Here is a 27,106-nt window from a genome sequence, read left to right as displayed (position 1 = left end):
TCATCTCTTTGACCTGAAGCCACCTCTGCCAAGGACCTTGACCAAAGCCACCCGAACCTCTCTGTTCCTCAGGCTGTAGATGAGGAGGTTCAGTGTGGGGGTGATGAGACTGTAGAAGAGAGAGACCACGTTGTCCTGCTGTGGGCTGTGGTAGGTGCCTGGCACCATGTACATGAACAGGGCAGCCGCATAAAAGAGCCCCACCACGGAGATGTGTGAGGAGCACGTGGTGAAGGCTTTGTGTTGGGCCTCTGCTGAGTGCATGTGAAGAACAGCTGCCAACACATGGCCATAGGAGACCGCGATGAGCGACATGGGCAGTAGCAAAATCAGCACCGCTGAGATGGACAGTGCCAACTCGTAGGCAGATGTGTCAGCACAGGAGAGCTTGAAGAGGGCGGGCACCTCACAGAAGAAGTGGTCCACAGTGTGTGAGGCACAGTAGGGAAAGCGCAGGGTGATGGACGTCTGGACCGAGGCCACGAGCACACCTGAGAACCAGGAAGTGCCCACCATGAGCAGGCAGACTTGATGTCACATGAGCATGGGATAATGCAGGGGGTGGCACACGGCCATGTAGCGGTCATAAGACATGAGAGACAGCAGGACAATTTCAGAGATGCCCATCAGCATCAGGAAGAACATCTGAGCTGCATACCCCCCGAATGAGATGGACCCCCCTCCATGCAGGAAGTCGGCTGCCATCTTGGGGATGGTGATCAGTAGAAATCCAATGTCCAACAGAGAGAGCTGACTGAGCAGGAAGTACATGGGTGTGTGGAGCTTGGATTCTGTGCTGATCAAGAAGAGCAGGACGGTGTTGCCCAGAAGGCCTGTGGTGAACGTGGCAGACACCAGGGAAAACAGGACTAAGTGTGGCCCTGTGTGGCTGAAGAGTCCCATGAGAATAAAATCTGTGGCCATTGATTTGATTCCTCCATCCTCCAGGAGGCATAATTCACCTGGAGGAAGAACAGCGCATTTGGCAAGAGGTCTCCTTGGGGCTAGTTTCATCTTACATGCTAACTTCAATTGTTTGATGGTGGCTGTCTGGAGTCTCTTGGGAAAGGGTATGAGCAGCTCAGGCTCATTAAGAAAAAAATATGCCATAATTGATTCTTATGTCTGCTCTGGTCAGGAGGTGGGGAACAGTAACATTGTGCCCTGATTTTGCCATTTCTAACTAAAAGTCTTGCCTTCCCCCTCCAGAAAAACACTATCTACAAATGCTTGGAGTTAAACTGTCTGTCCCCAGGCTAGCAAACACAAGACAGCCCAAGTGAAAGGTCAGAATACATAACACCCCGGATTCCCTGGGGCCAAAACCAAGATGAGATTCTGACGAGACTAGAATGTAATGTAGGGAGACCTTGCCCAAGATAATATGGGATGATGAGGTTGGATTAAAAAAATTAAGTCTAGAACCATGAGCAAGGGCTTGTTTCCAAATTATTGTGTGAGAGAAGAGCAGAGCCAAAGTTTGCAATGAGGCAGAGGTGGGATGATATTTAGGACGTGGACTTAAGGACATATGAGTGATCGAGTTTGGAACTCATATGTCCCTTTACAGTGTAGGTGTGTGAGAAGTTGTCCAGAATATCAGCCATCTGTCTGAGGCTTGATTTTGTAGGACAGGAGTGGAGAACATTATGCTTAGCACGTATTAAGCACTCAAGAAAAATCTGCTGAATGTAGTTGACAAAAAAGACGACCAATGAGATGATGGATGAGAAAGGACTGCCCTGACCTAGCAAAGAATATTTGATGTTCTTACTCCCAACCTCACCTTCCAATGAGCAAACCCATATTGTCCTGAAATACCATTTGCACACGTCACCTCTAACACTGAGAACTTCTGGATGCAAGGAGCATCTCTTGCCATGATTAGTGGGGAGATATAGAGGAGAATAGAGAGATGGAAGGGGAAGCTGGCTTTTTCAGACCAGGAGGGTAGACCTTGGATTGATCCAGTAAAGGTCTGCTTTACCAGATGCCCAAAGAAGTTGGTCTATTTGAAAACCAGGAAGGGTCCCTGTTGGGTGGGTGACTACTTAAGGTCCTCTGGTGCCCAAATCAATGATGCTACTTACCTTGGTTATCTTTTAGGTTCTCTAACTTGATTCTCTGTAATCATGAATCTCGATCAAGATGTTTTTCCTTTGCTTAACCTCTGACTGCCATCTCTAGCTCTAGCTCTTTGTTTTGCTCACCTCGATGTCACACTAAAGCTGGAGTTTAAGGCTTTTTTTTTTGAGACAGAGTCCAAAAGTTCATAGTGTTGAAATAGTCCAGAACATAGTTCAGAAGTTCTCAGTATTGGAGGCGATGTGTGCAAGTGGTGTTTCAGGACAGCATGAGTTTGCTTATTGAAAGGTGAGGTTGAGAGTAAGAACATCAAATATTCTTTGCTAGGTCAGGGCAGTCCCTTCTCATCCATCATCTCATCGGTGTCTTCCCTCCCTCCCTCCCTCCTCTCTCTCTCTCTCTCTCTCTCTCTCTCTCTCTCTCTCTCTCTCTCTCTCTCTCTCTCTCTCTCTCTCTTCTTTCTTTCTTTCTTTCTTTCTTTCTTTCTTTCTTTCTTTCTTTCTTAGACAGAGTCTCACTCTGTTCCCCGGGCTAGAGTGCCATGGTGTCAGCCTACTCACAGCAACCTCAAACTCCTGGGCTCAAGCAATCCTTCTGCCTCAGCCTTCCTAGTAGCTGGAGTAGCTGGGACTACAGGCATGTGCCACCATGCCCGGCTAATTTTTTTTCTATATATTTTTAGTTGTCCAGCTAATTTCTTTCTATTTTTAGTAGAGATGGGGTCTTGCTTTTGCTCAGGCTGGTCTCGAACTCCTGAGCTCAATGATCCACCCACCTCGGCCTCCCAGAGTGCTAGGATTACAGGCATGAGCACCGTGCCTGGCCTTAAGGCTTTCTTAGATTACTACACATTTTGATTTTTGTCCCCAACTATTCATTCATTCATTCATTCATTCGGTGACAGTTAATTGAGCTCCTCCTTAGCATGAGTCGCTGAAGGAGGCAGAAGGAACACAGTAGTGAAAAAGATGAACAAGGTCATGCTTCCACGCATGAGGCTCAGAGTTTCATTGCAGAGAGAGAGAGAAGAAAGAAGTAAACCATATACTTTTTAAATTGAAATAAATGTAAAAAACATAAACAGAGTGATCGTATAGGAACTTGCTAGGGAAAATATCTTTGGATGACATGGTTGAGGGAGGTCTTTCTGGACAGGTGAGAGCTGCTGTCAAAATCTAACAAACTGCTATGAGAAGGGAAGGGGAGACCTAACTAGCCCACTTCACCTGTACTTGGGAATTAGACAGGCCAGCTGTGGTTCTGTCGAACAAAACATTCTACAGGAATGAAATCTACCCAACAATAGCATGTAGAGCTTCATGAGGTCGAGTCTGTCCTATTCAATCAACAATGGATGGGCTGGAAATACAAAGACTCCTTAGCAAGGCCTGCAAAGCACTTAGAGTTTGGCAGGGATGCAAGCAGCTAAGCAAACCAGTTCAGGACCATATGAAAAGAGAACAACAGAGACATATACATGGTGCTGTGGATTCTCGGAGAGGTCTAGAGCCCAGCTTTGCCTTGGAGTGATAGTGGTTAGAAAAAAATGTCACAAAGAAGAAGACCTTTCAGCTGAGTATTGAAAATCAGCAGGAATAATTTTCTAGGCAGACCGAGAAAGCAAGGTCATCCCAAGAAGGAAGATGGTGTGTATGGATTGTTTGACATGTAGTTAAAAGAATGCACTCTGGGGTTAAACAGCAAGATTTGAATGTCAATTCAGCTGCATCCTAGCCTTGTGAGTTTGGGTGAGTTATTCAGCCTTCCTGGGACTCATTTCCCCACCTGCATGTGAGGCTAAATAACACTATCCTTGTAGGAGTTACTATGAAGATTAAATGAGATAATGAATTAAAGAACTTAGCCCAATGACCCACATATGGTAGTTTCTTGACTTAAGTAAACAACTATTATTTATATTGTAAAGGAAATGCAAACATTAAAAGGATTGGCTGTGTGACTTCTAATATCCCTTTGTATGGTAAGATATGCCAGGAACTTAGCTCAGCATCTGGTATTTAGTGAGACTGCTCAATGCACATATTAGCTCTTTTTATTGACATTATTCAACATTATAACTCTGGTCCAGGGACATGGCAAAAATGGACCAATTCTAGCTCATTCTCAGCCAAGCTCTCCTGAAATGACAGTTCTTCTCTTCTTACCCCAACTCAGTGCTGTCAACCAGAGGTGATTTTTCCTCCTTCTCCCCACAAGGGGACATTGGCAGTATCTGGAGACATTTTTGGTTATCACAACCAGAGGGATGCTGCTAGCACCGAGTGATGGAGACCAGGAATGCTGCTCTACATGCTGCAATGCACAGGGCAGCCCCCATGGCAAAGAATTATCTGATCCCAAATGTCAACAGTGCCAAGATCAAAGAATCTTTAATTTAAACTCATCAGCCCTTTTCTGATATTGGATAGAGCCTCTGAGAAGTCTCTTGAGCCCATTGACTCGGTGTTCCAGCAGAGATGAGCTTCATGTCACATGCAAGACTAGAGATTTCTCTGTGAAATTTCATTTCCATAAACATTTAAAGGAGCTATTAACAAAACCAATCTCAGCTTACCTCGTGGAGGAATTTCTCTGTTTCCACATCTCTGTCTAGAGAAAGTTTCATTCTTTAAGCCTCATCCTTTAAGGCCAATGCATAGCCAAATATTCCTTCTGAACTGTGACAAAGGATTTTCAAGTGGATGATAGACTTGGTTCTTCTTTTTGGACACATGTCCCCACTCCCATCCTTAAAGGTGAAAAAGGAAGTTGGTTACTGTTAAGCCTTTACCATAGACCACGTGCCACATTAAGGTCAGAGAGGGCTGATGGGTTTCAGTTGAAGGGTTTCTTTCACCAGGAGGTGTCATTATCGTGTGCATTGTGTGGATGAGGGAACAGAGATTCCCAAGAAGCAGAGTAACTGATTAATCTTGGTTGAATAATGTCCTCCTGTCCCCTCAAATCATGTGCACTTGGAAAGTAAAAATGTGACTTTATTTGGTAACGGTGCCTTTGCAAATGTAGTTAGTTAAGATCTGGAGATGAAATCCTCCTGGATTTAGTGTGTGCCCCAAATCTAGTAACCGGTGTCCTTATAAGAAGAAGAGTGGACACACAGAGAAAGAAAGAAAAGCAGACCATGTGAAGACAGAGGCAGAGACTAGGGTGATGCGTCTACAAGCCCAGAAACACCTGGAGCCACCAGAAGCTGGGAGAGAGGCATGGGAAGGATTGTCTCCCCAAAACTCCAGAATGGGCCAACTCTGCCAGTCCCAGTCTGCTGGCCTTCAGAACTGCGAGAGAATACATTCCTGCTATTTTAGGCCCCCCAGTTTGTGGTACTTTTTTATGGCAGGAAATTAAGGCACCAGTCCACGATCACCCAGCGAACAAGTGGTAGAATCAAATTTTATTTACTTTTTTAAAAAAATATGTATTTTTTAAAGATGGGGGTCTTCCTATATTGTCCAGGCTGAACTAGAACTCTGGGACTGAAACGATTTTCCTACCTTGGCCTCCCAAAGTGCTAGGATTACAGGTGTGAGCCACTGTGCCTGGCCAAGAAATAAATTTTTAAATAACAGCTGATGTCAATCCAGAGTTCCTGCTTTCCCCTTCACATCTGACTTTCTGCTACCAGAACTGTAATAGACCATGAAGGACCTGATTCCCCAGGAAAACTTTAGTTCTCTTGCTCCAATCATGTTGTGTTTAGCTCCTGTGTTTAATGATTGTCTTACTCCCCAGCCTGGGGCTGAAGCTACCTCACCAGACATAGGGTGCATGGTCTTTTTGATGTGTTTGCTCTGGTACGCCCCTGGTCACTCACCCAGCGCTGGCATGGTGGTCCTTTCAGCTGATGGGTAACCTGATGGATCAACAGTTTTTCAGGCTCTGTCTTGAGAAGATACCATGCAGGTCGACTCATTCTGGTTTACCTCCAAGAAGTGTTGATTGGCCAGGGACACTGTGTGCACCCATACCACCGGCCCTGGTATATTGTGTCCTCTGCCTTTGGAGACAATCTGGGATGTCTTTAATGTCTTCCTGGTAAAAGTCTCCCTTCTTCCTCTCACACACTTCACCCTGTGTTTCACTGGCCTCACCTTTCCTTCCAGAAATTCAGGTGGCCTCTCTGTTAATGATGCATCTACAACGAAGCACCTTCCTGAAAGCACTGCATTTTAGAATCTCCTGCAAGTAGCTTCTTGAATAGGATTGCGATCCCCTTATGTCATGGTTTGTCTTGGCCCTGGGACATATTATTCCTTCAGGACATTTTAGGGAAAGATGCTTCCCTGCACTAAACCCACCTTCCCCAGTCAGGCAGGCAGGACTGGACACAGACAGATCTTGGTTTAGGTTGAGCCTGGCTGGATAACTTCTTTGTATTAAATCTGCTGTCTGGTATCTTAGGATGAAGAGCCCCAAACTCCTCCTTTTTCCACTTTTTTCATTGCTGCTTGCATTGAAGATCTGATGCCCTTTGCTAAAAATGAGAGGTGAGAGAAGAAGCATTAGGGTTAGTTGACACCCTGTTGTAAATAAAACCTTCACAGCATCCTCCGTCCATGATGGAGCCCCTTCTTCATAAGGCACAGGAAACTGAGGGCCCACAAAAAGGTTTTAATTTCTTTTAAATTCAGAATAAAAAAGATGATTCTATCCAGCTTGGAGTAGAAGTATCTTTCTACAAACAACCAGCTGAAAATATAACTTTTAATATTATGTTTTTGGAGGAAGGAGCCCATGGAGGTAAGGGTGTCTTCCCAGCCCATGAAAGTCACACTACAGTTATGTCTTTGTCTGCCTTTTCTAGTTTAGTAATAATAAGAAAAACAATTCCTTGATAGCCCAGTTCACAAAGCATTTCCCTTTTTTTAGGGGGTGTGTGTGTCTATTCAACCCTCTTTCCCATGAGGCACAAGTACACCAGAAGCATTTGCTCAATGAAGGAAATCCATGAGGGAAATACTGAATGTTGTGACAGGGGTCTAAAGGTGACAAAGGAATTGACTGGCGGAGCTGGAAACTGAATCTCCCTCTGATCGATTCCAAGTCAGATAATTCTGTCTTCTTCGCCAGTTGAACTGAGCTTTGGGTATTTCTGTTTGGCCCTCCAAGGTAATCTGATTTGATGTTTGAAAACTGCTTCAGGGAGTCATTGTTCCTGGCTGCCCCTAGAGGGCAGCTGAAGGTGTCTCTGAGATTTGCCAGGCACCACGTCCTAGGTCTAACCTCCCAGCAATTGCCAAGTGCTGGAAGTCTTCCCACTCCAGCAGCTGCTATGGAATTCAAGCACGGACTTTAAAAAGGTGACCTCCTCTGAGGACTTGGTGAAATGCTCAGATGCCCACCTGTGAGGAGGGGAACATCAACAAACTGATAGAATCTCTCTTCCCCTCCAAATGCCTGCATATACCTCAACCAGGCATGATCATGACATGAACATCAAACCTCCAGCTCCTCGGGTGTTGCTTGCATCAATATCTCTGCTGACATCACGCCTAGATTTTAGAGAGTCCCCCTAACAGTGGGGTTCCTGGCTCCCACTTCTACTTGCCAGGATCCTAGAGACCTCCTCTCTCCACCCCTATTATATACCTCGATTGTCCATGTTATGGGATGCCTCCTTGATCAAACCTCCCTGGAATCCAGTGACTTTGCTTAATGAATCTGCCTCAGTTTATAAGGTTTTTGACAAAATTTTCTGAGTAGGGAGACTCTGGAGGACGATGTTGCATCAGAAAGCTTCTTTTTCATCTCCCCTTTTTGTCAGAGAGAAAATTAACAGCCATGGGATCTAGAGAATTTGAGACCAGAATGATCCCCAGAGGACAGCAAAAAGCATTTTCCAACTCTCAGTTCTGGGACGGTGTGAGAGCACTGTGGTGGATAACTGAACATTCTGGAGGATCTACATCCAAACAATTGTGTCAGATAATTGAACAGTCTTCATTTGTCCTCCTGTGAAAGAAGGGGATGTGAAAATATTGTTTATTTATTTATTTTTTTAGCATGGACACCTTTGCACACAATGTTATCTTTTTAAAATTTTTAATTATTATTGGTACAGAATAGTTGTGTATTTTTATAGGGTCTATGTGATGTGTTGATGCAGGCATACAATGTGAATTAATCAAATCAGGGTAATTGGGTCATCCGTCACTTCAGGCATTTATCATTTTTTGTGTTGGGAACATTCTGATTCCACTCTTTTAGTTATTTTAAAATATATCCTGAATATGGTCACTTTGTTGTGCTATCAAACATTGTTCATTCTATCTATCTAACTATATTTTTGCACCCAATAACCATTCCCACTTTATCTCACCCTCCCTGCCACCCTTCCCAGCGTCTGGTAACCGTCATCCTCCTCTTTGTCTCCATGCGATCAATTGTCTTTAATATTTAGCTCCCACATATGAGTGAGAACATGCGAGATTTGTCTTTCTGTGCTTGGCTACGAGATATTAATTTTGATCTTCAGAGAATCTCTTCTCAGTGAAATAATGAAGTTGGAGGAAAAACCAGGAAATAACCTAGCTTTCCTATTCTACCTATTATTCTTTTTTTATTATTTAAGCATATTATGGGGGTACATAAGTTTAGGTTACATATATTGCCCTTGCACCCCTCCCCGAGTCAGAGCTTCAAGCATGTCCATCCCCCAGACAGTGCGCATCGCACTCATTATGTATGTATACACCCATCCCCTCCCCACCCACATCTGCCTGACACCCGATTAATGTTATTCTTAAATGTGCTCTTAGGTGATGATCAGTGAAACCAACTTGATGGTGAGTCCATGTGGTGCTTATTTTTCCATTCTTGGGATACTTCACTTAGTAGAATGGGTTCCAGCTCTATCCAGGAAAATACAGGTGCTAGATCACTACTGGTTTTTGCGGCTGAATAGAACTCCATGGTATACATATACCACATTTTATTAATCCACTCATGTATTGATGGGCACTTGGGTTGTTTCCACATCTTTTCAATTGTGAATTGTGCTGGTATAAACATGCGGGTGTAGATGTCTTTTTTATAGAATGTCTTTTGTTCTTTTGGGTAGATGCCCAATAGTGGGATTGCTGGATCAAATGGTAGGTCTACTTGTAGCTCTTTGAGGTATCTCCATATTGCTTTCCACAGAGGTTGCACTAGTTTGCAGTCCCACCAGCAGTGTATGAGTGTTCCTGTCTCTCTGCATTCATGCCAACATTTATTGTTTTGGGACTTTTTGATAAAGGCCATTATCACTGGAGTTAAGTGATATTTCATTGTGGTTTTGATTTGCATTTCCCTGATGATTAGAGATGTTGAGCATTTTTTCATATGTTTGTTGGCCATTCTTCTGTCTTCTTTTGAAAAATTTCTATTCATGTCCTTTGCCCACTTTTTGATAGGGTTGTTTGATTTTTCTTGCTGATTTTCCAGAGTTCTAAATAGATTCTAGTTATCAGTCCTTTATCGGATGTGTAGCATGTGAAAATCTTTTCCCATTCTGTAGGTTGTCTGTTTACTTTCACGACAGTTTCTTTGGCTATGCAGAAGCTTTTTAATTTAATCAGGTCTGATTTATTTATTTATTTTTGTTATTGCTGTGAGTGCCTTTGGGGTCTTTGTCATAAATTGTTTGCCTAGGCCAATGTCTGTAAGAGTCTTTCCCACACTTTCTTCTAGAATTCTAATAGTTTCACACCTCAGGTTTAAGTCTTTTATCCACTGTGATTTGATTTTTGTGAGAGGTGAAAGTTGTGAGTCCTGTTACAGTCTTCTACATGTGGCTATCCAGTTTTCCCAGCACCATTTATTGAATAAGCATTATTTTCCCCAGTGTATGTTTTTGTTTGCTTTGTCAAAGATTAGATGGCTATATGAGGATGGTTGTATATCTGTATTCTCAGTTCTGTTCCACTGGTCTGTGTCCCTGTTCTTGTGTCAATACCAAGCTGTTTTAATAACCACAGCCTTGTAGTATAGTTTGAAGTCTGTTAAATTAATACCTCCCATTTTGTTCTTATTGCCTAAAATTGCTTTTGCGAAACGGGGTCTTCTCTGGTTCCATACAAAGCATAAAATTATTTTTTCTATATCTGCAAAAAATGATGTTGGTAATTTAATAGGGATTGCATTGAATCTGTAGATCACTTTGGGTAGTACAGACATTTAAACAATGTTGCTTCTTCTGATCCATGAGCGTGGTATGGTTTTCCACCTGTTTATGTGCTCTGCGATTTTCTTCCTCAGTGTTTCACAGTTCTCCCTGTAGAGGTCTTTTGCCTCCTTAATTAAATATAGTACTATGTACTTTATTTTCATTGTTGCTATTTTGAAGGGTATTGAGTCCTTAATTTGGTTCTCTGTTTGACTGTTATTGGCATATATGAATGCCTCTGATTTGTGTGTATTGATTTTGTATCCTGAGACTTTACCGAATTCATTTATCAATTCCAGGAGTCTCTTGGTTGAATCCTTGGGGTTTTCTAGATATAATATCATATCATCAGCAAAGAGTGAGAGTTTGGTCCCTTCTGTCCCTATTTGGACACCCTTGATTCTGCTCTCTTGCTTGATTGCTCTTGCAAGGACTTCCAGCAGCATGTTGAAAAGTAATGGGGACAGTGGGCAACCTTGTCTGGTTCCAGTTCTAAGTGGGAATGCTTTCAATTTTTCCCCATTCATTATGATGTTGGATGTGAGTTTGTCATATATGGCTTGTATCATTTTTAGATAGGCCCCATCTATGCCTATTTTGTTAAGTGTTCTTATCATAAAAGGGTGTTAAATTTTGTCAGATGCTTTTTCTGCATCTATTGAGAGGATCATATTTTCTTTGTTTTTGCTTCTATTTATGTGGTGAATTAAATTTATAGATTTGCATATGTTGAACCATCCCTGCATCTCTGGGATGAAGCCCACTTGGACATGATGGATTATTTTCTTGGTAAGCACCTGGATTCGATTTGCTAGGATTTTATTGAGAATTTTTGCATCTATATTCATAAGGGATATTGGTCTGTAGTTTTCTTTTTTTGTTGCAGCCTTTCCTGGTTTTGGTATCAGAGTTATGTTGCTTCATAAAATATGTTTGGGAGAATTCTGTACTTCTCAATGTTGTAGAATAATGTTTGTAGGATATGCATCAGTTTTTCTTTGTAGGTGTGGTAAAATTCGGGTGTAAAATCATCTGGTCCAGGGCTTTTCTTTTTGGGAAGGTTTTTTTGGAGTGGGGGAAGGTTTTTTTTTTTTTTTTTGCTGTTTTGATTTCAGTTCTTGATATTGGTCTATTCAGGAATTTTATTTCTTCCTGGTTGAGCCTAGAGAGGCTGAGTGTTTCTAAAAATTTGTCCATTTCCTCCACATTTTCCAGTTTGTGTGCATAAAGGTTTTCATAGAATTCATAGATGACATCTTGTATCTCTGTGGCATCAGTTGTGATTTCTCCTTTCATGTTCCTGATGGAGGTTATTAGAGATTTTTCTTTTCTGCTTTTTGTTAGTCTAGCCAAAGGTGTGTCAATTTTGTTTATCTTTTCAAAGAACCAACTTTTTGTTTCATTAATCTCCCGTATGCTTTTTCTGTTGTCCATTTCATTTAGTTCTGATTTGATATTATTAATTTCTTTCCTTCAGCTGGGTTTGGGCTCAGTCCGTTCTTCTTTCTCCAGCTCTTTGAGTCTATTCATTAGGTTATCTATTTGTAAGTTTTCTGTCTTTTTGATATAGGCATTTATGGAAATAAATTTTCCTCTCAGGACTGCTTTAGCTGTGTCCCACAGATTTTGATAACTTGTGTCTCCTTTGTCATTTAGTTCAAAGAATCTTTTGATTTCCATCTTGATTTCTTCATTTATAAAATAGTTGTTCAGGAGAAGGTTGTTTAGCTTCCATGACTTTGAGTAGAAATGAGAATTTCTGTTAGGGTTAATTTCTATTTTTATTCCACTGTGATCTGAGAAGATGCATGGTATAATTTCTATTTGTTTAAATTTTTTAAGACACGCTTTGTGTTCTAGGATATGGTCAATCTTAGAAAATGTCCCATGAGCTGATGAGAAGAACATATATTCAGTGGTTTTTTGGTAGAATGTCCTGTAAATGTCAGTCAGGCCCATTTTTTCTAGCATTCGGTTTAAGCCCATTATTTCTTTGTTTATTTTCTTTTTGGAGGATTTGTCCTATGCTGTCAGCAGGGAGTTGAAGTCTCCAGCTATTATGGTGTTGCTGTTTATCATTTGGTTTAGATCAAGTAGGGTTTGCTTTATGGATCTGGGTGCACCTAAGTTGGGTGCATACATATTAAGTATAGTTATGTTTTCTTGTTGAACTGTACCCTTCACCAGTATGTAGTGATCATCTTTGTGTTTCATTGTTTTTGTTGATTTAAAAACTAAGTTATCTGAAATTAAAACTGCCATGCCAGCCTTCTTTTGGCTTCTGTTTGCTTGATATATTGATTTACATTCCTTGATTTTCAGTCTAAATGCATCTTTTCAGGTTAGATGAGTTTCCTGGAGACAGCAGATACTTGACTTATATTTTTTTGTCCATTGGGCCAGCCTATGTCTCTTGAGTGGGGAGTTCAAGCCATTCACATTTATTGAGAGAATTGATAAGTGGGGCAGATTTGTGTTCATCCTGTTGGGTAGACCTTAATTGCTTTGTTTTCTCTCTTGAGCCATTGTGGTATCTGGCCTTTGATCTTTAGCTTTTGAGTAGTTTTACATTCGTGAGTGTTTCTTGTGCTGGTCCATGTGCAACTCTGTTTTGAGTACTTCTTGGAGGGCTGGTCTTGTCTTGGAGAATTCCCTCAGTCTTTGTTTATTGGAGAATGTCTTAATTTCTCCTTCGTGTACAAAGCTTTGCTGGGTACAAGATTTTAGGCTGGGCATTATTCTGTTTCATAAGAGTGAGAATGGGGCCCCAGTCTCTTCTTGCTTGTAAGGTTTCAGTTGAGAAATCTGGCGTTATTCGGATGGGCTTTCCTCTTTGTATGTCACTTGTTTCTTTCACCTTATAGCTTGAAGAAGGGCCTCTTTAATGGATATTTTGGTCAGTCTGATGACTGCATGACTTGGTGTCTTCCTATTTGCAATGAATCTCCCAGGGGTCCTTTGGGCTTCTTGTACCTGTATATCTAGATTTTTAGCAAGGCCTGGGAAATTTTCCTCAATTATATCTTCAAATAGCTCATCCAACCCTTGCATATTATCTTCTTCACCCTCAGGAATGCCCATAACTCTCAAATTAGGCTCCTTCACATAATCCCACATTTCTTGCAGACTTTGGTCTTTTCTCTTATTTCTTTGCTCTATCTCTGTGACTGACTTCTTTAATTGGAAGGTGTTATCTTCGATCTCTGAGATTCTTTCTTCTGTTTGATCTACCCTGCGCTTGAGGCTTTCCACTGTGTTTTGTAGTTCCCTGAATATATTCTTCATTTCCAGGAGTTTAGTTTGATTTTTCTTTAATATTTTGATTTCTTTAGTGAATTTTTCTTCCAAATCCTGGATTTTTTTTTTGTGGTTTCTTTGTGTTGGTTATCCATTTTTTCTTGCATAACGTTGAGTTTTCTGATGATCCATGTTTGAAATTCTTCTTCTGTCATTTTGGTGTTCTGAGTTTGGTTAATGTCCATTGCTAGAGAGCTGGTGTTTCTCTTTGGGGGTGTGCTTTCTGTTTGATTCTTCATACTTCTGGAGTTCTTTCGCTGATTCCTTCCCATCTGGATCAGCTGCTGCTTCTTGCCTTTAGATTTTCGTTTGGATAATGACACACCCTGTTTAGTCTCTGTGCCAGTAGGTGGTGTTTGTGGGTGAGATTTGACCACACCCTATATGATGAGTCAGTAGATGCAGTAAAAGGGTGTGCAGAATGACCTCCCTGTCAGTAGGTCGTGCTTGCTGGGAGGGGCAGGCTGCAGTGCTGTTTTTGGTTCCTGCTCTGGTTCCTCTGGAGAGACACTCTAGTGCCTCATGTGGTGGGTGGGGCCCTGGGACTTCCAGGTGTGTCCTTATTCTGCACCTCAGTGGAGGCAGGTGGGGTAGTGAGGCTGGGCAGAACTGGGTTGGGTGAGCCTGCCCTCAAGCTCCACAAATGCTGTTAGCAGGGGTCAAATTCTGTTCTTTGCCTCTGGGCAAAGCTGCCAGGGAGGGGCTGGAATGGCCCCTCTCAGCAGGAAAGTCCTGTGGGGGGGTTGAGGCTGTCTGAGACATGCAGTCTGGAGCAGCCTCGCTCCTTTCCACCCTCCCCTACTCCGCAGTTTCTCCCGGGCCTCTGTCAGCAGGGAGAACCTCAAGCCAGTGGATCTACCCTGGCTGTCATGCAGGCCAGGAGGTTCCCTGACCAGGATCGTAGCCTGGGCTGGGCTCATGGCCTACCTGTGAGAGGAGGGTTGCCCCTCAGGCATGCTGATCTGCCCCTGAAGGCACACACACTCAGTATAGTCATTCACACATAACCTTCTGTGCCCCAGGGCAGTGTGATTGAGGCCTGGGTGTACGGGACCTGGTCTGCAGGCCTGTCCCCTGGGCCCTGGAGATCAGTCCCTGAGCCTTCCAGGGAGAGGAGTGCTGCTCTCAAGTCACCCACGGGGTGCCCAAGCTGGATTGGTGTCTCTCCACCTCAGGATTTGCTTCACTCTCCTGGAGTCACCAGGCAAGCAGCACCTGGGAGGGTGTGTGGGTTGGGAGCTCACAATCTGAGTACCTCTCAGTCTGCTGTAGGTTCCCAAAAGGAGAGGTCTCGTTCCCTGCAGATGCCTCCGGGTGGTGGCTAAATTGTCTCTCGTCAGCGGCCGGTAGGGAAAGGGGAGGGGAGAATGAAGCAATATGGCGCCTGCCACTCAGCTAGGGTCTGCGGACCGGGAGGTGCCCGAGGGAGCTGGGAGCCTGGTGCCCTGTCCAAAAGAGGCTCACGGCTCACTGGTGGTGGCCATCTCTGGGCTGGTGTGGGCAGGTCTCTCCCTACCTATTATTCTAGGATAATTTCTTTCTCTAAACCACATTCTCTGAGGGTGCTCCCTGAACTCACAGACCCAAGATCAAGCAATAGAGCAAAGGCTGGATGTATTGGTGAGATAGGAAGCCGTCAGGCCCTGCTTGATGAGGAGTATAGGGCCTGAACTAAGGTCTCTAATAAAACAGGAGGTGGTACAGAATCCGGCCAAAACCAGCTAGAACCAAGACAGTGATGAAAAACGACCTCAGGTTGTCTCACTGCTCATTATACCCTGCTTGTAATGCATTAGTGTACTAAAGGAAGCTCCCTCCTGCACCATGACAATTTACAAATGCCATGACAACTCCCAGAAGTTACCCTATGTAGTTTGAAGAAGGGGAGGAACCCTCCATTCTGGGAACTCCCCATCCCTTTCTCAGGAATCTTATGAATAATCCTTCCTCCGCTTAATGTACAATTAAATAAAAGGTATAAAATAAGACCGTGGAAACTCAAGAGTGCTACTCTCTGTTGCTGTGAATGCCACTCTGTCTGTGGGGAAGCACCCTTTCCCTTTTCTTTTCTTATCCCAATAAACTTGCTTTTGCCTTACTCCGTTGGCTCACTCTTGAATTCTTTCCTGCATGTAGCCAAGAACCCACCTGGCCTTCAAAACTGGGGTCCACTTTCCTGTATCATTGGTACCCACGAGGGCCATGGCAAGGTCACTGAAGAAATGACAAAAATCATAGTGTGATGTGATGACACCTAAGCCAAAATCAGATGAGGAAGTAAGGGTTGCCCAAAAGTAGTAAGGAACTAAGAAAGATACAGAACTAGCTTGGCTCAGAGCTACAAGCTCACAAATGTGTAACAGTAGACAAAACCAATGGCTACAAATAAGCCATTGTCAAGGAGACGGTTCTTCCCAGCCAAAACCATGGCATAGGATATCCTGTGGAGGCAGGCTGGATAAATGGTTACTTTGTTCTCTTCTGGAGGACCTCTGGTGTTTTTGAACCCATGGTGGAGGGAAAAAGATGTCAACTGAGGAGAGATTGGAGAAGATGAAGCTCAATGAGGCATGAGAGTGGGTGTCAAGAGAGGATGATAAAAAGATTCTTTGCCATGAAGATCCAGTTTTGGCCGGGTGCCGTGGCTCACGCCTGTAATCCTAGCACTCTGGGAGGCCGAGGCGGGCAGATCACTTGAGTTCAGGAGCTTGAGACCAACCTGAGCAAAGCAAGACCCCCTCTCACATAAAAAAAAAATCCAGTGTAGTTCACAGAGAAGCTACTGATCCTCTGGCTTCACCGAGAATCCCAGGAGGAGTTCTTTAATAGTTGTTTGATTTTATGTTCAAAGAGCCTGCCCGTGCCTCATGGGCGAGACTGCTGGGGGCAACGTACAATCAGTATAAGATACTAAGGTGCCCCCTCTCTTCCTATGGAAAAGATCATCTTGTCTGCTATTTCTAGGGGTGCCTTCAGGGGCTAGGTATGCCTCATAATCTGTACAGTGGTGAATGGACGGGAGCAACAGTTTGCAGCTTGAATATTGGGTGAGATTTCACCACCACTGGGAGTCTGTACGCCAACTGATGTCTGCTTCCCCCATGGACGCAGAGTGAAATGGCCCCATGTCTCTGTTTATCTCAGTAGGAGTGAGGAAAGAAGCAAGAACAGACACACGTTTTGGGTGCTTCAATTGCCCCACCTGGTGCTGGGTCTTTAAAGCTCCCGGTGTGGCTTCAGGGGGTGTTCTTTATACCCGGCCCACTCCTCCGTGATGCACGGTGCAGTGGTGCATGTCTATTGTCCTGGTTACTTGGGAGGCTGAGGAAGGAGGATCGTTTGAGCCCAGGAGTTCAAGGCTCCAGGGCACCATGATTGTACCTGTGAACAGCCGCTGCACTCCAGCCTGGGCATCACAGCAAGACACTGTTTATATAAAAAAAAGAGTGGATTCAGATTAAAGAACATGGACTTGATCCAGAGGGCACTGAGGAGCCATGGAATTTATTTTGAGAAAGGGAGGGACAGGTCAGAGATGAGTTTTAGAGATGACCCTCTAGAATGCAGCCAGCAGAGACTGCTGTCACTTGTGCCTGAGCCTCACCCAGAGCCAGCAAGGGGTGTGTGGGGACTGCAGGCACCTGTAGGTGGGACTGGCTGGTGGAGGCGGGGTGGTGTCCCTGAACCCAGGAGCCTGACTCACTCTCTGGCTGAACACAGGGCTCCCACACTGATGGGGAGCCCAAGGATGGACTTTTTCTGTGGATGATAGGGAGCCATGGGAGGTGTTTGAGCAGGACAGGGACCAGGATTTAGAAGAAACACGTGGCAGGCTTTAGATTGAAGGTGAAATCTCACTTCCAGGCTCCTTCTCTTCAGTTTACTGTCCCCCTGAGAGATGTAGCCCTTTGAGGGCTCCCCTTATGTGAGAAGGGTCTTCTTCCAGATTTCCCTCCTTGTGTCACTCTGTTGCTTTGATATTTTCCCCCTCTCATCATGAGGATATTAAGACAAGGTTCACGTTTTCCTACTCTGAAAACTGCCTGCGGAGTGAACATATAATTTACGTTCATTTTATCTCTATGTTTCTGTTCTCGTTTCAATTGTGTCTTCCTAGTTTTTTCCTATCTTTTCATGTCATTTATTCTTGTAAGTAATTGGAAAAACATTCAGCTCTAGAGTTGTTCTTAAAAAGCTAGAAGTTTAATCCAAATAAGTTAGCTTGCCATTAATAGAAGCACCTAGTCTGAAATGTGTTCTTAAGTTTTCATGATGCAGTGATCACTCTGCTCTTGGATTAAGTAGGGATGATAATTGCCTTTGAATTTATAGATTTCCAGATTCCCAAAGCTCCCCTGAGAACTGGAGGGAGAGGACTGCACATCACCCAGAGATCCTGAACTCAGAGCTGTCTAGAGGGAGCAGATGGAATCTGGGTTTGACTCCTTTGTGGATGTCATGAGTGTGTCCTTGTGTAGGAAGGAGAGTCTGCATTGGACATTTTTGTAGCTAATGGAGTGGACTATGTCCGAGACTGCTAATTGTGCACTTTGATATTCGCTTTTGCCCACTGAGAATCTCTAATTTATATGTAAGTGTACGGTGCCTGAAACACAGGTTATATTTGAAAGCCTTTCTTTTTTTTATTTCAGCTTATTATGGGGGTACAAAAGTTCAGGTTACATATATTGCCCATGTCCCGCCCATCCCCCTGAGTCAGAGCTTCAAGCGTGTCCATTCCCCAGATGGTGCGCTTGGTACTCACCATGTAGTCATACCTCCATCCCCTCTCCCCACCCCCCACCTCCCCAAGTCAGCACTTTCAAGCATGACCATTCCCCAGACAGTGCGCAACGCACTCATCATGTAGGCATACACCCATCCCCTCCCCCCACCCCCTGCCTCAGTCTGATACCCAATTGGTATCATTCCCAAATGTGCATTTAGGTGATGATCAGGGAAACCAATTTTCTGGTGAGTACATGTGATACTTGTTTTTCCATTCTTGGGATACTTCACTTAATATGCACGAGAATAAACAGACAACCTCCAGAATGGGAAATAATTTTCGCATACTACACATCAGATAAAGGACTGATAACAAGAATCTATTTAGAACTCAGGAAAATCAGCAAGAAAAAATCAAACAACCCTATCAAAAAGTGGGCAAACGACATGAATAGAAAATTTTCAAAAGAAGATATAAGAATGGCTAACAAACATATGAAAAAATGCTCAACATCCCTAATCATCAGGGAAATGCAAATCAAAACCACAATGAGATATCACTTAACTCCAGTGATAATGGCCTTTATCAAAAAGTCCCAAAACAACACATGTTGGTGTGGATGCAGAGAGACAGGAACACTCATACACTGCTGGAGGGACTGCAAACTAGTGCAGCCCCTGTGGAAAGCAATATGGAGATACCTTAAACAGATTCAAGTAGACCTACCATTCGATCCAGCAATCCCATTATTGGGCATCTACCCAAAGGAACAAAAGTCATTCTGTAACAAAGACACCTGTACCCGAATGTTTATAACAGCACAATTCACAATTGCAAAGATGTGGAAACAACCCAAATGCCCATCAATTCACGAATGGATTAGTAAATTGTGGTATATGTATACCATGGAGTATTACTCAGGTATAAGAAATAATGGTGATACGACATCTCTTTGGTTCTCCTGGAGAGAGTTGGAACCCATTATATTAAGTGAAGTATCACAAGAATGAAAGCCTTTCTTTAAGCTGGATTGTTTAAATGGCTGTGACCCGTCTCATGTGAAGAAGTCAAAGATTAGGTGGTGGTAATTCTGGTAACCTTCCTTAAAAGAAGGCTGGGACACTCTCCCTGTCAGTCCTGTCTCTCCTCCTTCCTGCTCCTTGTAAGACTGATGTGGTAGCTGGAGCTTATCTTGGACCTGAAGGCAGGGACTGCTCTTTAGGGAAGACAGGGCCCTGGGCAGATAGCTGGCAGCAGGGGCAGATGATCTGGGATCCATGCTATGATCCTAATGTCCCCCACCCCACACAAATTCACAGGTGAAGTCTGGTCTCCAATGTGGTGGTCTTAAGATGGGGGACCTTCGGGAAATAATTAGGCTACGAGGGCTCTGCCTTCATAAGTGAAATTATAAAAGAGACCTGAGCAAGATTGTTATTTTCTTCCACCATGTGGGGAACACAGAGAAGACGCTATCTGTGATGAATAGGCCCACACTAGGCATGAGATGTACTGGGGTGCCTTGATCTTGGACTTCCAGCTGTCAGAACTGAGAGCAATAAATGTGTGTTATTTATAAGTTACTAAGTCTAAGGTGCTTTGTTATAGCACCCTGAATGGACTAAGACAATTCATATCATCTTGGAGTTGTACTGTCAAGGTCAGACTCCCAGTCTGCTATATATTAGCTGTTTGGCTTGTGGAAAACTCATATTTAAGTGTATGGCAGTTTCTCTACTATGTAATAGCATCCACCTTATTGTTGTGAACACTGAACAAGACAGTCAGTACAAAATAACTGAGTCAAATCTGTTAAGCATCGGTAGTTCATGAGGGTTAATTTCATCCCTTTCATTTCTTTTTGCATCACATTATATTTTAAAATGTCTTAACATTAGGGGAGGTAACTTTAAGCTTTGGAAAGCATGGCAACCTGCTATTGAAGAAAATCCGTTAGTATATTCAGTACATTCAAAATACCCATAATTACATGGGCTTTGGGGTCAAAGCTGGCCCAAAGCTTAGAATCGAAAAAAATTATTTTTTCCCCCAGGGAGGCATGAACCTGACTTCATTCTCACCAACATATTCTAGGAAGTGAAGATCTCTAGGAAGCAGAAATCCGGGTTTTCCACAATGAGAGGAGGGCAGAAATGAGCCTCTCCTGTCAGCACCAGGGACAGCGGCTGCCTTAGGTCTCCCCCTTCTCCCCACGGGAGGTCAGGGGCTCAAGCAGGGCAGGGTCTCAGTGCTACAGATTGGGGGTCTGGGAGCATGAATTGCTGCAAAATAAGAAATGCATTCTGCAAAATGAAATGAATAAATATCTCATATATTCTAAGCTGAATGTCACATTTGTTTTTCTTTGCCTTTAGAGTGTTGATTTAAAATTTAAAATACTTTTATCACAAAAACGCATATTCATGGAAGAAAATATAAGTAAGCAAAGTAAGAAATAAAAACCACGCATAATCCCAATGTGAGAAAATAATCATTTTTTATTCTCCCACATATACTTCCAGTTTTTAAATTTATATGCAATCTTTTTACACATGAAATGTCACTTATGTCTGAATGAATTACATTTACATGTAATTTTCTGTTTAAAATGCTGTTTTGAACACTAAGAAGAACACGGTAAGATGTTCATGTCATTAGCCATTAGGGAGATTCCAATTTAAACGACAATGTGATGCCACTTTGCAACCACTAGAGTGGCTAGAATCCAAAAAAAGGGAAAATAACAAATATTGGTGAGGGTGTGGGATAATCGACACTCTCATACATGCCTGGTTGGGAGTGTAAAATGGTGCATGTGCTGTGGACAGCAGTTTGCAGGTTCATTAGTAGTGAAGCATAGAATCATCACATGACTCTATTCCATTATACCATATCCCACTGTAGGTATCTACTCAAAAGAATTTACAAGTGTTCAGAGAAAAAGCTTGTATGTGAATGTTTATAGCAGCCCTATTCACAATTGCCAAAGGTGGAAACAATCCAAGTATCCATTAACGGATGAACGGATAAAGAAAATGTGGTCTGTTCATACATTGGAATATTACTCAGCCATAAAAGGAATGAAGTGCTGACACTACAACACAGATGAACCTTGAATACGTTATACTGTGTGAAAGAAGTCAGACACAAAGGTCACATAGTATATGATTCACTCAAGGAAGTGTCCAGAATGGGCAAATCCACAGGGACAGAGAGCAGTTTGGTGTTGCCAGGAGCTGCGGGGAGGTGGGACTTGGAAGTGACTGTTAATGGGGACGGGGTTTCCTCTAGAGATGATAAAAATGTCTTGGCACTAGACAATGTTGAAGGTTGCACAAAATTGTGAATGTCCTAAATGCTATTAAATTGTACTCTTTAAAATGGTTGAAATGGTGAATTTTACCCAAACAAAAAATGCTATTTTATCATACATATGTTCAATTAATTTTTGTTATTCACATAATAATATGTTATGAACATCTATCCATGACTTTAAATCATCTTATGAAACAATATTTTGTGGTTTAAAAAATCTTTGTGTTGAGTATTCAAGCTATTCTTTATTTTATTTTTAAAAATGGCATTTTGTTGGAAAATAAAGTGTTTTGTCTCACTTTGAAAGAGAATTCTTATTTACAGCAATAGATGCACATGTATTCATGTAAGATACGGGTGTGGTTAGACATCTCTGGTAGAAGGTGACCTTCAGGTATGGCCTGCAGTCCCCATAGACACTGACATTTTGGTTCCATTATCAGAAGTAGGTCACCTAGAAGGGAGAAGATGATGAATGAAACTGTTATGACTATTTGCGGACAGGTTTTAGTGAGAAACTAAGTTTTTATGGCTCTTAGAGTGTGGCTGGATTGTATTGTATGTTTGACATGATGACAAACTACCAAACTGTTTTGAGTGTCTTTGTCATTTTAAATGTCTATCAATAATGTGTGAATACGCTAGTTTCTCTACATACTCACCAGCACTTGGTGGTGTCAGTTTTTTTCCAGCCATCCTTACGGGTGTGCAGTGGTGTATCACTGAGAGTTCAGTTTGCATTTCCTGATGACTAACCGTGTTGACTCCTTTTCATCTACCTATTGGCCACTCACACATCTTCTTTGGTGAAGTGTCTGTTCAAATATTCTGCCCTTTAATTTTCCTTGGGTCTTTTACTTACTTATTATGGATTTTGAGAGCTCTTTGTGTCTTTTACATACAAGTCCTCTGTCAGATGTGTGAGTGGCAAGTGTTTTCTCCTAGTCTGTGGCTGGTCTTGTCGTGATCTTAAACTTCTTTCATAGAAAAAAAGTATTTAACTTTTATAAAATACAATTTATCAACTTTTAGATGGATCATGCTTACACTGTTATATATGAGAACTCTTTGCCTTACCCAGGGTCATGGAGATTTTGTTCTAAACGTTTTATAGTTTTAGATCTCACATTTAATTCTATGGTCTTTATTTAATTAAATTTGATATGAGAGGTGTAGTTTGACTTTTCCTTTTTTGCTATGTAGATATCCAAGTGTTCCAGCACCATTTGTTAAAATGATTATCCTTTTTGCATTAACTTGCCTTGCAGGTTTGCAAACAAAATCAATTGACCCAATTTGGGTGAATGTACTTCTAGAATCTCTATTCTGTTCCACCTTTGGCCAGTACCACACTGTCATGGTTACTGTAGCTTTATATTGTATCTTCAAACGGGTTATTTGAAGCCTTTTCTTGAATAATTTTTGGCTATTCTATGTTCTTTGCATTTTCATGTAAATATTCAATCAGCATGTCCAATTCTATAAAAAGTCCAGCTGAGATTCTGATTGGATTCTTTCAGTCTATAGATCAATGTGAAGAGAACTGACATGTTAACAACTTCAAGTCTTCCCATCCGTGAATATGTGTCCATTCATTTCTGTCTTCTGGGATTTTTTTCATCAGTGTCTTGAAGCTTTCCCCATGGACATACTGCACATATTTTGTTTGATTTACACCTGAGGATTTCACTTTTTCTGGAGTACAATACTAAAAAAGTGGCACTTTAAAACATTGGTTTTCTAATTGTTTATTATTAATGCACAGTAGGGGTTGGTATAGTGTCTCCATAAAGGGCCATATAATACATATTTTAAGGCTTGCGTGCCCCATCTGCCTTCTTCTTCTCGTTTCATAACCATTTTAAAATACAAAAGCTTTTCTTAGCTCATTGGTCATACAATGACAGCCAGGCATGCCTGTAATCCCAGCTACTTGGGAGGCAGCGGAGGGAGGATCTCTTCAGCCTAGAAGTTGGAGGCTGTAGTATGCTATCCTTGTGCCTGTGAATAGCCACTGCACTCCAGCCTGTGCAACAGAGTGAGACCCTGTGTCTAAAATTAAAAAAAAACAAAACCCTCTAAACTAGCCATAGACCATATTTCCTCCATACACTACCATTTGCAGACCCCTGGAATATAGAAATATAATTGATTTCTGGACATTGACTGTGTTTCCTGTACTCTGTTGGATCATTCCCACTAGAATACAAATATTGTTTTTATTTCCTCAATCTAAAAACAAAGTCTTTTTCTTGGCCTCACTTTCCCACCAGCTGATGCTCCATATCTTTGTTCCATGATACATACAGCAAACTCCTTCAACGAGTCCCCTATACTTGGGGTGTCACATGTCTCCTGTTCCTCTCCCAACAGACTTTGAGATTCCTCTAAGGGGAGTGATGATGAATGAATGAATGAGGGAGTGGGGACACTTGGGGCCTGTGGGTTTTCAGTACTCTGCCGCAATTTTGTGTGTAATTCTCAAACCACACCCAGGCCTGGTCCTGTCACTGGCTGCCCCAGGGGCGTCCTCTCCTGAGTGTGAAGGAGGCTCTCCCTGCTGGATGGTTTGGGGACAACAGGCTCTAAGGTGTTTGATCTCCATTAGCTCAGTATGTTTGTGTGTGTGTGACTGTGGGTTAGTGTATATGGGACTGTGTGTATTTGTGTGACTGTGTGCACATGTGTTTGAGAGCATGCGATTGTGTGACTGTAATTGTGTGCACGTTGGGGCTTGTGAGTATATGTGTGTGTGTGTGCATATACTTACACTGAGTAGGTTTTTATATGTGTTTATACAAACATCAACATGCACATAACTGATTTGCTGGGGAGTCCCATCCCCTGGGAGAGTGTAGCATTCGGATCCTGGAAGAGACCTCAAATGGGCTAAAGCAGGGGACTTCAGAAGGGGCCACTTCCAAGGGTGTGGGCAGGGTCCAGGGAAACCATGAGGGAGGGAGCATCATCGCAGAGCTGTCACCACCCCCTGGCTGGGGGCCAGGAAGCAGCTGTTCCTGGAAACCAGAGGGAGAATGTATAGCTGTACGAGGAAGGCAGAGGACAGACCTCAGTCCCCTGGCCCCTCTCAGCTCCTCTGGCTGTGCCCACTGACCAAAGCACCACCTCCTGATCTGACTGGAGAGGCTGCAGCAGGTGCCCACACACTGCTGTGGCAGCTCATTGCCCACAGCGGGTCAGCGCCGGCTCTGCATGCCCCTGAAGAGGGGGGCTTGATCAGTGCCTCTGCCCTGGGTGGTCACCTTGCCTGCTGGCTAAGCAGACACCCGAATGAGGAGCAAAATTCTGTCTCTCCCCCCACAGGCTCCTCTGCTCATTCTGAGTGATGCTTTTGTCATCCTCTCCCTTGGTTTTTGATGAGAAGCACCCTTTCACCCTCCATAGGGATGGTCTCTGTGGACGCCGCCCTGAGTCCTTCCCTTCTGGGGCTGGTGGGGCTGGCAGGGCTGGTGGGGCAGGTGAGGCAACAGCTCAGAACTGGCACCACCCAAGGGATCCCACCAGGGAGGTGGGTACCAACTACTGTGGGTCCTGTGGACCTTTCTGAATCTTTCCTCAGGCCTTTTGTTTTTTCTTAAACCCCAAATCAGCTCAACTGATGTTCTGGCACCTCTGCCAAGACGCTGACAGCCTCGGCCAGTGGATGTGGCCCTGGACATGCCTTCAGGGGCTGGTTCACGTTCATGACCTCTGTTGCCGTAAATGGACTGCAGCATCTGCTCTGGCTTGAATGTTGGGCTGGATTTCATCACTGCTGTGGGTCTGCACCGTGTCGGGCTCCTGCTTCCCCCATGGACCCAGAGGGAAGTTTCCCCACATCTCTGTTTATCTCAGAACGACTGAGGAAGAAAGCAAGAACACAGACACTTCGCTGTCAGCTGTGCTGTCACACTTACCGAATTGGCTGTGGGACTGGAGCAGTTGTTCCCCATTCTGAATCTGAATCTCTGATTCCTCTTCTGTAAAAATGGGCGCTTGAGGGTGACAGCGCAGGGCTGTTGCATGATAATCAACAACAGCGGTCACAGCAACAGCAATGAGTAGCCTCGATCGAGCCCTCCCTCTGCCTTGTGCATTTTACACGCACTGTCTCTTAATTGCTGCACAATCTTGTGAGGTGGGTGCTACTGAAATGCCCATTTGCAGACATGAAGGAGCTCAGCAGGTGCCTACACAATGTGAGGCAGTGGAAGTCACAGCTTGGCTCCCCTAGCTGTGTGACTGCGGGCAGTCACTTAAGTATTTTTCAGAATTGACTCCTCATTTGGAAAATGAAAAAACAATGGTTAGTGTACTTAAAGGACTTGAAACAGGCTCAGTGACTTGTGTTGGCAAAGGGTAGTGGCCGCAACTCCTGCTCTAGGCTGCCTGCCCACCCCAGGCACATAGTAGGTCTCCAGTGACCTGAGCCATTGGGCTCCTTCTTCTGTGTTTCTAGTGCCCCACATGGTTTATCAAACTCTAGATTTGCTCCCCAACCCTGGACCCTGACATGGAGTACCTGGCACGCAGGTCAAGTCTGTCCTGGTGGAGAGAGTGGAGATTCGGCAGGGGTGGGGGGTGCATCCCACTCTACTGAGGGCTCTAGGGTGAGTCACCTGAATCCCTGGTTTATTGAGCTGGAGATGGCAGAGAAGGCAGGAGAGGGGGAGGTTTGGGAGCTTCTCATTGTATCAGTGTCAGGAGAACTGTCTTCAATAACTCCCACGTAAGACTACCATGTACAGCAATTCTGGATAGGATCCAGGGAGGACCCAGAGGGGAGCACCAGATTCTTGGGTGGAGCATCCTGGTGTGGGAGGAGGACGCAGGTGGTGATTCAATGCTTCAGGGGGTTGCCCCTCTGGGGCCACCACATTGCCTGAGATTCCACCATTATAAATGTCTCTGGATTGATATGGCATTTTTCCAAATGAATGGAGCTGGAACAAGTGACAGAGAGAAAGGGTTTGGGCTTTATGGTCTCATAGACCTGGGTTCCTTTGAGCTGTGCAGCTAGGGCTAGAGGCTTTCCCTCTCTGAGCCTTAGTCTGCTCTTCTGTTAAATGGGCATCTTCCCTTCTCTGGATGCTGTCACTTGGGTCTCTCTACCCGATCTGCAGGGCTCCGACTCAGTAAGCTAAGGGAAGGGTCAGGGGAAAACCTGGGCAGTGTGACACATGTGAGCATCTGACACAAGGCAGGTGAACTTTACATAGAGCACCTGGCACACAGTAGGCACACATGTTGAGTGCTTGGTGCACAGGTGGCAAACTTTATATCAAGTATTTGGCACACACTGGGTACCTGTTACGTAGTATACTTGGGACACAGTAGATGCTTGTATTGAGCACACCTGGCACATAGTAGGTCCATTTTATCTAGAGCCCTTGGCACACAGTAAGTGAAAAGATTTATATAGATTACCTGGTGCAGACTAAATACACATTATATAGTGTGCCTGGCACACAGTAGGCGCCACTTACGTAGAGCACCGGCACACAGAAGAAGGACAT

General features: G+C 43.7%; 1 protein-coding gene across 1 annotated transcript; it reads right to left on the bottom strand.

The window, feature by feature from the left end:
- Positions 1-27,106, bottom strand: LOC123639752 (olfactory receptor 2Z1-like). Its single transcript, XM_045553873.1, is given in 4 exon segments — positions 1-962; positions 25,508-25,570; positions 26,703-26,730; positions 27,077-27,106. Coding segments are annotated over 4 exon segments (1,083 nt in total).

Source organism: Lemur catta, chromosome 1 (genome assembly GCF_020740605.2).
Source record: "Lemur catta isolate mLemCat1 chromosome 1, mLemCat1.pri, whole genome shotgun sequence".
NCBI lineage: Eukaryota > Metazoa > Chordata > Mammalia > Primates > Lemuridae > Lemur > Lemur catta.
The sequence above is the reverse complement of the archived record's forward strand: the minus strand, read 5'-3'. Positions and strand labels throughout refer to the sequence as shown.